This window comes from Eublepharis macularius, chromosome 1, assembly GCF_028583425.1.
Source record: "Eublepharis macularius isolate TG4126 chromosome 1, MPM_Emac_v1.0, whole genome shotgun sequence".
In the NCBI taxonomy this organism is placed as follows: Eukaryota; Metazoa; Chordata; class Lepidosauria; order Squamata; family Eublepharidae; genus Eublepharis; species Eublepharis macularius.
This window is the reverse complement of record NC_072790.1, coordinates 29360878-29375593: the sequence shown is the minus strand read 5'-3', so window position 1 is coordinate 29375593 and position 14716 is coordinate 29360878. Positions and strand designations below refer to the sequence as shown.

General features: G+C 44.0%; 1 protein-coding gene across 1 annotated transcript in view; it reads right to left on the bottom strand.

Moving 5' to 3' along the window:
- The window catches only part of SUCLA2 (succinate-CoA ligase ADP-forming subunit beta), a 44853-nt gene extending 31608 nt beyond the window's left edge, over positions 1-13245 (bottom strand). Inside the window, exons 1-2 of the mRNA XM_054987861.1 lie at positions 13085-13245; positions 4751-4928 (exon numbers count right to left, since the gene is read on the bottom strand). Of these exons, the coding sequence (XP_054843836.1) occupies positions 4751-4928; positions 13085-13186 (280 nt within the window). The 5' untranslated portion in view covers positions 13187-13245. The remainder of the gene's footprint in view (positions 1-4750; positions 4929-13084) is intronic.
- Positions 13246-14716: the final 1471 nt, after the last annotated feature.

The following is a 14716-nucleotide window of genomic DNA, read 5'->3' as shown; positions in this document are numbered from 1 at the left end:
AAAGACTAATTGCCACCGAAACTGTTTACATCTCATCTAAACCTCTTTCAATTGTTCTAGAAGGGCTGTAACCTACTGTCTGCTTAGGCCAATGCAGATAGCATAAACCCACATGCATTCTTCAACCTCAGCTTAACGGCTTTCTGCACTTTTTAGAAGCAGGGATCCGCAGTCAATACGGGGATATTGGCTTTCAATATGCAAGACCTGCCAGGGGGTCATATGGTGGGGAAGATAAATACAAGGGTAACAAGATGCCCGAAGGTGATCTTACAGGGGGAACTGCCTGAAGAGGGGGGGAATTGTTAGGGACCACCTCTGAACAGCTGCAGGACCCACTTACAAGGTCCATGCGCAGAAAGGCGCATGGCCAGGAGAACAAAGTGAGAAGGCATAACTGGGTGCAGTAGCTGAGAAGTGAGAAAGGAATGTAATTTAAGCATGGCGTCACCAAGACTATCACAACGCATCCAGGGGTCATTTCGTAGAAAAAGAGTGGGAGGAGCTCATTAGCATAACTCATTCGCATATGCCACACCCCTTGACATCGCCAGAAGTGTGTCATTGGCATAACTGATTTGCATATGCCACACCCCCTGACATCACCTATCCTGGCTGTTTTGGACCCAATCCTGGCCATTCAGGGCCGAAATTAGGCACAAAATGGCAAAAAAGGGGATGAAAATGGCCGAAAAGGGGCTCAAAATGGTCAGGATCGGGCCGCTGCTGAGTGGGAGAGTGATCCACCACTTGTCAGAGGCCCGATCTGGCTATTTCAGCCCCAATCCAGGCTGAAACCGGCCCAAAATGGCCGAGAGTCAGGTGGGTGGGGCCACCTGACATGTGACCTCTTTGGGGAACTGCTGGAACTGTGTTCCGGCACGTTCCCCCTCGAAATGAGCCCTGAACGCATCAGACCCTTGAGCTTGGAAGCTCTCAGGGCTTCATCCCTGAGACTCCACAGTATCCATTAAAAACTGTTCAAACCTTATTTGGTGCCCTAAAGTCACAAAAAACCCCACAAAACCCATGTATGAGTTTGCCAGCTCTGTTTATGGGCATCACTGCAGCATTCCAGCCAGCAGTCATTTTCCTTTCAGGCAAACATTCCACGAAAAGTATCATTACAGAATTTTTAAAAAAGGAAGCCTCATTGCTTTCACACACAATATATTTCAACAGAAGCGGCCAAGACTATCCCAGGAATAGTTCAGATTTTAATGAAAATGGAGAAAAACACTCAGGGTATTTTATCCACGAACAAAAGCGAAGTAAACGAAAATAACGTTTCGTTCAAGGGGGGGGGGGAGTGAACAGCTGTAACTAGTTTTTCAACAGATTGTCTGAAATGAGTGCAGATCACACCCCTTGTCAAGTAGATCTTCTATGCCAAATTTTAACTGCCTAGAATTATGAAAAAAAGAATTTTGGGACACTGTAATTATACAGTGACGTTTTTCCTATGTGGTGCTCACTGCTCCGTAAATTATCTTAAATGCCAACAACTGAAAAAACTTCTGTATGCAAAAGACCAACGGGAAAGGGATATTCCAACAAGAGGAAAAAAGGAAACAGATTGCATGGAAATGCCACTAAGGCTGAACACCCACATGATTACATCAGTAGGCAAAATGCTAATTGGTTTAATGAGAACTGGCAGTCACGGGTTGCCAACTAGAACGAAGCGCCCACTTTAACACATACTATTCGTGTATTTAATTTATTATAGGATTTTAGATGTCTAGGAGATTTCCATATGCTGTGGTATTCCATTTCCATATGCTATTATTTTCAAGGGAGTGGGATACAATAAAGTATAAGAGTGGGAGTGGGATACAATAAAATAAATATAGGAGTGGGAGTGGGATACAATAAAATAAATATAGGAGTGGGAGTGGGAGTGGGATACAATAAAATAAATATAGGTGACTGTTATAAAAAGTAACGGACTATCAAACTTGATTGCCCGCCTTTATTACAGAGATATTTTCTTAGCCTTATTGTCTACTTTGGGTTCTATTCCTGGTGGACGCAACGCCCCACCTTTTCTGCTCGTCCAATGAAAGGATTTCGGCTGATTCCCTTTTCCCACTGCAGCCCCACCCAACTCCATCGTATCCCACAACACTGACAAGGGTCTCTCAAGCCTTTGAACTAGCTTTTCTAGCAAACAGGGGAAGGTGGAAGAACTGTAGTTTCTAGATCCAAGTCAGCATTTCCAAAGCTAGCTAATAAGAAATTCCTTTGTCTTCTACTATGCGGATAGCTGAAAACTGAAAATGTTATTTATTCCTATCATCCCCGATAAGAAAAAGCTAAGATGTACTTAGGCACCACAGGGACAGAAGCTTGCAGGGCCAATCTTGAACCTATTTTTAGTGGTGTGAATAAAGCAAAGGCATTTGTGCTTTGTAATTTTATTAAACACACCAAAGGGTATAATTTTATGTGCTAAGTGATGCAAGATGTTTCATATTCTTAAAGGAGTGGTGTAAATTTTCGTTTAGTAAGAAAATATTGTATATGGTTCATTTTTTCTCCCAGACTTCCCTCCACCCATGGACAATTCTGGATAAAAATTTATTTTTCCATGGCTTCAAACCAAGAGGCACTCCTGCATCCCCAGAACTATCAAGAGGTTGTAAATACAACATTTAATCATAAGCTGTCTGAGCACATTTTAGAGCTTGCACGCTTGATGAAAAGGATTTATACCTTAGAGCATTCTAACACCCTAAGTATTATTTTTACTGGGTTATCCTGCAGTCAATTCGATTCCAATGCTTGGTGTCGTCTTCTACAAGCTGCCAGCCATTTAGTCCAGGACATAGAAGGATTTCTACTTTTGTAAATTATAAGTATGCTGCAAACCAGAAGGAGTCCAAAAAATGCAGCTGGCACTACTCAATGTAAGAATTGGGGTACCGCTTTTATTTGTAAAGGTTTCTAACACCTTATAGCTAGGAAAATATGTTTGATGCTACCTGAGAAGTCTCAAAAGCCACAAGAACAGGCTGGATAAACTTCCCAGTACCTGGGGCAAAGCTTCCACGCCCTGCAGCAATCCTTGTTCCTCCGCACAACTATTAAAACTGGGATCATGCAAAACAGTAGAACTGGCCATAAAGTTTTATATGCAGTTTTCTAAGTTTACGGTATACATACAGAAAAAAAATCTAGCTTTCCTTAGTCCACAAGATTTGTGTACTTTATACAGCTTTTTAACAAATATATATATATTGTTTTACCAGTGCAAAACAAAATTAAAAAGTAAAAAAGAAAACAATTCTGGCTACAAAAACACTACTGGCAAATCTATACACAGGTATCTATAAAAGCCTCACAGACTCTTTAAAAGCCTCACAGGCTGATTCCGCACATGTTGGATAATGCACTTCCAATCCTCTTTAGAGATCATTTGGAACTGAATGTTTCGTGTGTGAAACAAAAAAATCCACTTCCAAGCGATTGCTAAAGTGCATTGAAAGTGCATTATCCAACGTGTGCGGAATCAGCCGTAGTCACTTCTGCTGCTGCAGTGTAATCCCCAGATGCAGGTGAGGAGTTGCAATGCTGTGCATCAGGTCTGCCTCACTTGCAATGGAAGTAGAGGACCAGGCTGGAAGCAAGCAATGCTTCATGCCAAATTTGCGGCTTGCATCCACAAGAAGAATTCCATGGTCAGACTGGGAACAGTGATTTTCACCTGTTCTTCCTACAGATCTTCTCCCTCATGCTTTTCCTGACAGCATTGAGGGAGAGCATTTTGGACTGCATCAGAATGGGAGGAAGTTGTGCTCCACTGTCAGAAGTCTATTCCGTTCACAAAAATCCTTTGATGCGTACAAGCCAACGGGTTTTGAGTAAAAGCCATTAACAAGACATGATGCGTGCATGTTAGAAAGTATTTCAGTAATAATCAGGGCTTTTTTCTGGGAAAAGAAGTGGTGGAACTCAGTGGGTTGCCCTCAGAGAAAATGGTCACATGGCTGGTGGTCCCGCCCCCTGATCTCCAGACAGAGGGGAGTTTAGATTGCCCTCCGTCCCCTCTGTCTGGAGAGCAGGGGGCGGGGCCACCAGCCATGTGACCATTTTCAAGAGGTCCCGGAACTCCGTTCCACCGCGTTCCTGTTGAAAAAAAGCCCTGGTAATAATTATGGACTCAATGAATGCTTGCAACTTTCACAGCTGAGGTACCTCTCGAGACCATTGGCACAATTTGGACATAGACAAATTGTGTGGCTGTTAAGAGCCTGAGCCTGAGGGATTATTGGGCATGCATAATTTCCCGGCATGCAGCAAGTTAAAAGACCTCAGCTCTTCTCTGCAAATCAGGATCCCGCCCTTACCCCGTCCGATTCCCCGTCTGGAACCCAGGTTTGTATGGCTTGTCCTCTCCCCTTGTTTGGGGTTCAGACATAAGTTATCATTTGGTCCTGAATCCAAAGCTTTTCATTAGACAGGATTGGTACAATGGGAGAAGAGAGGGGGAAGGAGCACAAGAGGCCAAGCGTGTAACAGTCAAACTATCCCCTGCCACTGGATATAAATGATGCCATCCTCTTTGATTTACTGAGCTATGAAACTGTAGGGTTATCAGTCACTTTTGGGGAGGGGGAGACAGAATTTTGGTAGGGTTTTATTAAAGTGCAAACATTTATTTCTCCACAAAAGTGGCATGCTTTCAATTAAGCACACAGAATATTGCACGGAAAAGATAGGTTTAAACACATGCTCTTCAGTTATATACCTATTTCTTTTGCAATGTTGTAAGCTTCCTCTGGCGTCTTGGCAACTAATCCATGCGGAACAGCAATGCCAGCTTCCTTCAGGAGTCCCATGCTCAGGTACTCGTGCAGAGACAAGTTTCTTTGCTGCTGTACTTGAAGCCCATGGGTATTCAAGAAGCCCGTACTTCCACCGAGTACCTGGGGAAAATGGAACACGTTGCTTCTTTAGCAGAGCAAAACTGGATCTAGCAGTATAGAGTCTTCATCACCGCACAGGCACACTGACCTATACCCATATACTGCACAGCAGCACAAATGTGGATGCAATGCTGAGCAAGACTGACTCTCACCTGTGGCCCACGGAAGCCCCAAATTCTTGAACAACAATTCTGTCCCCAAACAAGATAAAATTCCGCTCAAAAATGTAGTAAGAATTGGATTTTCCTGGAAAATACAACACTCAAGTTAATAGCCTCTTGTCAATTGAAGGTAAGCCCCACATCCATTTTCGATTGGTCAAAAGATACCTGAGATGCCACCAGCCCCTGTTCCCACTCTCCTTAACTCCGAGGGGAAGGGGGGAGATAATGGCTCCTGCAGTTTCAGAAGGGTGCAGCGCCACTGCGCAAATTCTCCAAGCCCCTGACCAGCAATAGGATACCCCTAGGATAACAAAGGGGCGGGGGGTCTATTCCATTTATTTTCTTTATCACTCCTCAAGTCTTGCTGAGAGTCAAGGCAGATTACACAATGTAAGTTGATGCAATCAATAGGATGTAACGTTTAATAAGCAATGTAATAGGACTAGGATTGCAGGATCTTGAAACCAACCAAAAAAGTATTAGATATGATTTCTTAAAGAACGCAGAAAATGGCATTACATAAGCAGAAAACAATGTAATGCAAGCAGGATAATATATACAAACAGCTATTACATACTGTACACAGCGGTTTAATCTACAGTCCCATTCTTTTATAAAAGCACCGTCCTGAACCATTCTATTGTAATATATAAAATATATTTTAATGATAATATTACCTTTATAGATAATATTACCTTACAGTTTGCAGAAAGACAGCGGTATGGAAGTCTTCCAGACCTTCTCAGGTAGGCCGTTTTGTTATTTTCCCTCCCATTTCTTCTATGCCTGGCTATAACATGTTCAAGGTCTGTGATTAAAACATCAAGATCGTTTTTCCAGTTTCCAAGGCTAGGGGACAAAACCCCTGTCAACTGAGAAAAGATTTTAAACTATTTCTATCCCAGTCCCTGCTGCGGTTGCAAAGTCAAGATGAAAAGTAGAAACGGATGCAAGCTGAATGAATCCAAAGCCAACATGAAACTACAGGAGTTGGCATATGCCATACGTTTGTCTTGAGTGCAAGAATTTAATGTAATTTAAAGATCGGTAAGTTGGAAAGAACTTTCGCAACATTAAGAATCAGTAATGGTGCTCAGATTTGCATCTGTGGATAAATGCTGTCCTGAGGTGATTGGAGATGTACAACCACCTGTAAAAAACACTACATCGCCTTGATAGGCTGACGATGCTCTCGATACAGCTGCTTGCTCTGTTTTGGGGGGTTCCATCCTGCAGAAAACAGGCACGTTCATAGCAAATCCAAAGAGGCCTCAGCCTCCAAGAGTTCAGAAGCGGAGTTACCACAGAAGTATGATTCAGAGGCAGTTGCAGTTACTAAGGGAGATATTTTTATGTGGTGGTTGGAATCCAAGAACATCAAGTCCAAAACAAGTTCCCTCGCCGCAAAATGAGCACGCTGTCCCCAAGAGGTGGTCAGGGAAGGACCACAGTTTAGCCAAACACTACTCAGAGTGCTGTATACAACCTATGAAGCTGCCTTACGCAGAATTAGACCACAGATCAGTAGTTTCAGCTCAGCTCAGAAGTTTCTACTTCAGCTGGCAGTAGCTCTTCAGGCTGTCAGGCAAAACATGGTATCCCCCTACATCTGTCATCCAAGATCTGTTTTTTTAACTGGAGATGCGACATCTTCAAACTTGGGAGCGTTGTCATGAAAGCCCAACTCCTCACAAAGGTGCAGTCCTCTTCTTCAAGTAGAATCAAAGGGTTGGAAGGCACCTCCAGGGTCATCTAGTCCAACCCCCTGCACAATGCCAGAAATACAGAACTGCCCCCTCTCATACACCCCAGTGACCCCTGCTCCATGCCCAGATTAGCAAACAAGGAATTCAAGACCACCTGACGACAACCACTTCAATTGTAGACATTCATATAATCAATACAGTAATGACAAATTGCTAATATATGTGCAGTTCGTACAATATTCAATATCCATTCATAATTCAATGAACAATATCCATTCATAATTCAACATTGAATTATGAATGGATATTGAATATTGTATGAACTGCACATATATTGGTAATTTGTCATTACTGTATTGATTATATGGATGTCTACGATTGAAGTGGTTGTCGTCAGGTGGTCTTGAATTCCTTGTTTGCTAACCTTTGTCAGGACTCTCCTGCTTCTGTTATCCATGCCCAGAAGATAGCAGAACACCATCAGGATCCCTACCCAAACTGACCTGGGGAAAACTGCTTCCTGACCCAAAGTGGCGATCGGTTACCCAGGGAGTGTGAGAAGGGGCCATAAGAACTAAGCACTGATGTAACCCTTCCTGCCCTCCCCCTCATGATCTGCCTAGGTTCACAGAATCAGCATTGCTGTCAGAGGGCCATCTAGCCTCTGTCTAAAAACCTCCAAAGAAGGAGAGCCCACCACCTCCTGAGGAAGCCTGTTCCACTGAGGGACCGCTCTAGCTGTCAGGAAGTTCTTCCTCACGTTTAGCTGAAAATTCTTTTGATTTAATTTCAACCCATTGGTTCCAGTCCGACCTTCTAGGGCAACAGAAAACAACTCTGCGCCATCCTCTAGATGACAGCCCTTCAAGTACTTGAAGATGGTCATCAAATCACATCTCGGTCGTCTCCTCTCCAGGCTAAACATACAGAGCTCCTTCAACCTTTCCTCATAGGCCTTGGTCTCCAGACCCCCTCCCCTCACCACCATCTTTCACAAGTAATTCATGCGCTTGTGGCAGGGGATCAAATGCCTCAGCAAAGAGAGAGGTGTGACGTCCTCTCATACCCATTCTGAGCCGCTGGTAAAAGGTTCGTTTCTTCAGAGCCCTGAGATGTGAAGAATCAAACACTATAGAGCCATAAGCCACTTCAGAACAGAAAACTCCAGATGTAAAGCCTTTCTCCAATAAGGCTGAAGTAAGAATTCAGACACTATTATACATTTCTTTTCTAACAGGTTTATACATGGTAGGTATATACACTTCCTGTCCAGCACCAACCAAGAATTTACACTGCAATCCTAAGAACCGCTACTCCAGTCTAAGCTTATTGATTTCAATGGGCTTAGACTAAAGTAACTCTTCTTAGAATTGTGCTGTTAGTCTCAAACCAAAGACGTAACATTTCCAGAAGTGTTACAGACCCCTCCCCTGCTACAATCACCCCCAAACCCCTCTTGCTGTTCCTGGGGTTCCCTTTGTATCCCAGGAGTAGCATTTCAGGGGACATTTTAGGTTACATGGTGAGAAAGCCATGCTCTGCAGACAGAAATCCACTCAGAGGCTAATTCCGCACACGTTGGATAATGCACTTCCAATCCTTTCTATAGATCATTTGGAATGGATTTTTTCGTGTGCAGAACAAAAAATCCACCTCAAACGATTGATAAAGTGCATTGAAAGTGCATTATCCAACGTGTGCGGAATCAGCCCTAGAAACCCTCTGCTAGATCTAACCCAACATTTGCAAAAAAAAGGAAAAGTTAAAGTGCAGTATTGTTACCAAAAAACTGCAGGGGATGAAACACTGAAACACCCTTTCTTAACAGAAGACAAGCTTCAACAATACAGAATACCTTGAAACAAATGTTAGGAAGTAGAAGCATGGTGTTTACACATTGTTAATCTTTATCTGTTCGCATTCCTCAATATGACATTTCACAATTCCATACTGTACTACTTTCTGTGTTCTGGAAATATGAATGTTTACAGGTTCAACCAGGAGCCCCATGGCGCAGAGTGGTAAGCTGCAGTACTGCAGCCCAAGCTCTGCTCACACGACCCGAGTTCGATCCTGGAGGAAGCCGGGTTCAAGTAGTTGGCTCAAGCTTGACTCAGTCTTCCATCCTTCTGAGGTCGGTAAAATGAGTACCCAGTTTCCTGGGGGTAAAGTGTAGATGACTGGGGAAGGCAATGGCAAACCACCCCGTAAAAAGTCTGCCAAGAAAACGTCGTGATGTGACATCCCCCCATGGGTCAGTAATGACTCGGTGCTCGCACAGGGGACTACCTTTACCTACCTACCGACAGGTTCAAAACATGGTGAAAAGAAGACTCATGATGCTCAGACCATTCGGTCAGTATAGACACATTAACTCAGGGAGTAAATTAATACTATTTGGATCTTGAAGAAATTCATACATTAGAAACCAAATTACATATGAGGGCCAAAATCAAAGACAACGCTGGATCTCGGGCATTCAATAAATAGCGATTTATTGTAGAGCAAACCTACTTCTAAATCGCTGCAAGTTACAGCACATGTATTTGTTAGCTACAGATAAATCTTTTTAGAAAAAAACGGTATCTCTATTCAGCACCAATCAGTCAAAGTCAACCCTAGCTCATGAACTAAACAGAGGATATCCAACAAGGCAGAAACGCTATCAATAGAACCAGCTGGCCACAGATGGTGGATTCTGATGCTCTGCCCTCCCCCAGCCCCCCAGATAGATCTCTCAGGCATGAAGGCTGACCACCCACTCTGCTCTATCATAAACACCAAGAAAAGAGCAGGAAAGAAAACTTTAAATCAGCTGTAAGCCAAACACCTTTCAAAATTCTCTGTCTGCTGAGACTCAGCCCAGACAGGCTTGTTATCTTTTCGCCAGGTTTGTAAGACAGAGATGTACCACCAGGCATATGGTTGAGGCTGGGGCATGGGCAAGCTCTTCCTACCAGTCTCCTGTTTGGGGGGGGGGGATTGTGCCCCTCCAGCTTTTCCACCACTTGATTATCTTCCATTTTTCCATCCCCCATTCCTATGAGACGTTTGGCTGGGGTCGGGTAATGTGGCCCTGCTGTCCAGAGATGTTTTACTAAAGTGTACGTTTTTATTTATGGTTTTAAACGTGATTTTATTCATTGTTATTTATCTGTTCTGAGCCCACATAAGCAGGGAGAGCAGAATACAAGATTAATAAATCAAATCAAAACATACTGCAACTGTAAGAAATCCACAATGGAATAATCTGCTTTTACTAGTTATCAAGGAAAGTTAATCCTTTTCTTTTAAGGTTAGGTTGTTGTATTAGATTATTATCTAGGTCCCTTTTAAATCAAAAGATATCAAGGCATCTCAGTGCTGTCCTGAGCAGTGTTAAACCCTTGCAAGTCCACTGAAGTCAAGGAACTTAGAAGAGCGCAACTCTATTAGTTGGACTATGATGAAAAGCAAAATGCATTTCTATAACTCTGATTTGCTCCCCTCCCACACACATACCATAGCAATACTTATTAGAAACTGGCTAGTCTACAGACTTGTTAAACCAGAATTATATCTGTGGCAGCAAGCCTCTGAAGCAGATACAAATCTTACTGAGAATACCTTTCCCGATTATCTCACTGGTATGCTATCAGACACACAACAGACCTCCGCAGGTCATCCTACAGCAGTTCATCTTTCTTCTGGTCAAGCCATTATTATGAATGTCTTTCAGGAGCCTAACTTGCTCCCCCCCCTCCATGTGACATTTGATATTTTTGCAAAGTTTTAAATTATAACCCACCCTGGGCATTTATACAGGGTACTTAAGAAGAGCCTTGATAGATTAGGTCTATTTAATTCAACAGCCTGTTGCCTCTAGCTGCTTGCAAAGCCCCCCAAAGCAGCATATTAAGGGAACAAAATCAAAAAGAGTCCAGTAGCACCTTTAAGACTAACCAATTTTATTGTAGCATAAGCTTTCGAGAATCAAGTTCTCTTCGTCAGATGCATGGTACAGAAACTGGTCAAATATAGAAGAGGAGGGGAGGAGAGAGAAGATGCAGTTAGGGGGGGAGAGGGATGGAACCAAAACATTCCTTTGCTAGTAAATGTAAACATCTCCTCTTGGAATGGAGATTAATTGGCTTGTGTGAGGCTTCAAAGGAGTTTGCCGTGTTGGTTTGTGGCAGCAAAACAACCAGACCATCCAATTCCAATGTAGTATAAGCCTTCGATAACCACAGCTCTCCCCGCCAGATGCATCTGACAAAGAGAACTGTGGTCCTCGGAAGCCCACGCCCTAACTGCATCTTCTCTCTCCTCCCCTCCTCTTCTATATTTGACCAGTTTCTGTACCATGCATCTGACAAAGAGAACTATGATTCTTGAAAGCTTAAGCTACAATAAAATTGGTTAGTCTTAAAAGGTGCTACTGGACTCTCTTTGATTTTGCTACCACAGACTAACACGGCTAACTCCTCTGCATTAAGGGAACAGCCATCCATCCCTGTTGGCCCCACAGCAAAGAAGCATCCTGCCTAGAGGTTTCAATTTGCTAATAATGAGAGCAATCCTCTCTTAAAGCCACTAGCTGTTGCTGCACACGGCAGCAGCACGTTCCATAAATTATGATTTGTGGGAAGAACATTCTGCATAGACTCTCCCCACAATCCATTTCAGTCTGTAGCACAGAACTTGCTGTTTAGAGGGGCTACTACACTCTTGCTCTGTTCTACTGTCACCCACTAGGTTAATGCTTTCATGACCCCCAAGAGCTTTTCCCAAGTTCGTCAATGCCAAACGGCACCACAGTAGTCTAGAGATGTGAAATTAGAAACTGGTTTTATCCCAACGCGTGTAATTACACACCTGCATTATTTTAAACTTCAGAATCTACGTTATTCTCTGGTCTGAAAAAGAATCTTTTTGGTGCTCTCTGCAGACTGCTTAGAATTTTCAGCCTTCTGACATTACCCTTTAACACGTCCCCCCATCCGATTTCACATAACTCATGATCTAAACAAACAGCAGTGGTTCCCTAACAAAAACTCTTTAAGGCAGCGGTCCCCAACCTGTTTATTTACTTCATTCACACCCTGCCTTTCTCCCCAATGGGGACTCAAAGCAGCTCACATAATTCTCCTCTCTTCTGTTTTATTATTACAACAACCCTGTGAGGTAGGTTAGGCTGAGAGAGTGTGACTGGCTGAAGGTCACCCTGTGAGCATCCATGGCAGAGCAGGGATTTGAATTTGGATCTCCCAAAATCTGTGGGCCACAAACCCTGAGGGTGGGAGCCCAGAGTTATTACAAGGGTCTGCAGATTCTTAGCTGCAACAAGTATTATCATTTTGATCTTTTTGTCATTATGTATCTTGAAAAGTGGTGGCCTTTCTTTGAATTTATTGCTAGTAAAGATATGTGTCCTCCGAATGGCTTATACCAGACAATTCTTGATAGTTAATCACTCCATCTGTTAGTATATATAGTTAAGACTGTTTTAAGTGTATCTTATCTTTGCTGTTGTTACTCCATGATTTTACTGTTATTGTTCAACTTATTGTTTCTTCTGTAGTTGTAGTTGTTTCTTAATAACAATTTTTTAAAAAAAAGATATATATTATCTGTTGTTTGACAAGGTATCTGTCAAATCTGTTATACACACACACACGCCCCCTGTACCTGAAGAAGGGAGGTATGTCTCTCGAAAGCTTAAAAGCCTTGAAAAGTCTTGTTGGCGTCCACTGGATTCCAGTCCTGCTATTCTACTGCAGATCAACACGACTACCTACCTGAAACTATCTTGGGGAGGGGGGGCGCTCCCAAAAGTCCATGGTGGAAATCGGTGCAACCTTATTATATGAGTACTGGCACCTTTTAAAACAACAACAAAAACAACGCCCTGCTATATTCTAAAAGACTGGGACTCACTGCTTTTGAGGGCATTCATTGCTGACCCCCCCTCCCTTTACAAGAGCAAGCAATTGCTAACCTCCACTTTTAGTTCTTAGAATAGAATCTTCCCAAGAAGCAAAGAGAGGGGGAAGAAGAAGGGAGGGAGAGGCGTAACTTGTCAGGCGCAGGTGCTGCCTGGCTAATATCCAACTAAAGGGCACGAAGGATTAGAAGGAGAGAGTCTGGGCGAGCCCTGGACCCTCGGCTCCTGAGACCCCCACCTTGCGCAGCAAGGTGGACCAGTCCGGGTCTCTGCCTCAACCCTTCGGCTGGGCTCCAGGAACGTTCCATTACAAGGGGAGGGGAGTCGGTAAGAGAAAGGGAGACGCCGCCGCCCCGTCCTCACCTTGGCAGCGGTGCTCAAGGCGACGTGGCGGCCCCCGCTGCCGTCCCTCAGCCGCTTGGCAGCTGCCAGCGCTGCCCGGCCGCAGATCATGGAGGCGGCCATGGTTGACCTCCTTCCTCCGAGAGGAGCAGCAGCGTCCCACCGCAGCGCGCCGGCGCAGAACTGAGCGCACCACCGAGAGGGAGGCGGTCAGAGAGGCGCTTTCAGGCGGCTCCCCTCTCGGCTGCTTCCGCTTCCGGCTTTCCACGCCTACTCCGTTTCCTTCTCAAAGCACGTCTGTAGAGACGCTGAGAGAGAGAGTAATGTCTGTTTCCTAGGGAAGCCCAGCAAAGCAAGACAAAAGGGTCCCTTTGCTTTTACAATAAGGTCTTTATGAGGGGGTTGTTGAAAAGCACTTTGACGCCAACTCCTCCCCATCAAGCCCAACGAACTGTAACTATTTTACTTTGTTTTATGTCCGCCTTTCTCACTGAGACTCAACGTGAGTCCGACCAGTCTAGTCTGTTTCAAAGGCATCTCAATAAACAATGTAATAGAGTACATAAATGCAAATTTGCAAAGATTTGAAACCAGCAGAAATCCAATATAGAGCTGAAGAAATGCTGAAACAGAGCATAAGCAATTCTAGTGGCTCGTTGTTGTGGATTTTCCGGGCTGTATAGCCATGGTCTTGGCATTGTGACACAGAGATCTCTTGTCTTTTGGTGCTACACCTCTGAAGATGCCAGCCACAGCTGCTGGTGAAACGTCAGGAACTAAAATGCCAAGACCACGGCAATACAGCCCGGAAAACCCACAACAACCATCGTTCTCCGGCCGTGAAAGCCTTCGACGATACTAATTGTGTTTGCTATACGCTTACTTTTGTAAACTAAAATGAAGATTTGGTCCTATTCTCAGCTGGGGTCTAGATAACGACTTGTCAACTTTTATAATAATAACAGTGTGCTTATATAACGGTGTGCCAGTGTTGGTTAGTCTTAAAGGTGCTACTGGACTCTTTTTGTTTTTGCCACTACAGACTAACACAGCTAACTCCTCTGCAGTGTGCTTATATAGTAGCCTTCTGGACAGATTAGAGCCCCATTCAGAGTGGTCACCAAATACAGTGTTATCATTATCCCCACATGCAGCTGGGCTAAGAGGACTGGCTTACCCAAGGCCACTTGCTGAGCTCATGGCAGTGGTGGGAGTTGAACCAGGAAAGATGCCAATTGAACCAGGAAAGATGCCAATTTTAACCACTGTGCTACTGCAGCTCTCAGCTGAATGGTAATATTTACAACTGTTGGTATCCAAATAAAACCCTGCAGCATTGACTGTTTTAGAGTCTCCCCCACTTTTATGTTCCCTGGAGGATATGCAGATCAGCTGATAAACAATTGGTGGCGATCCCTAGCCCCAAGGATGCTCACCTGGCCTCAACCGAGGCCCAGGCCTTTTTGGTCCAGGCACCCACCTGGAGGAACTCTCTGCAGAAACGCTCAGCAGTGTTTATTATCTTTCTGGACCTGCAAGACAGAGATGTTCCACCAGGCATATGGTTGAGGTTGGGCTGGGGGAGCTCTTTTTTTGCCAGTCTCCTGCTGAGTGGGAAATGTAGCCCTCTCAATTGTCTGCCGACTCACCTAT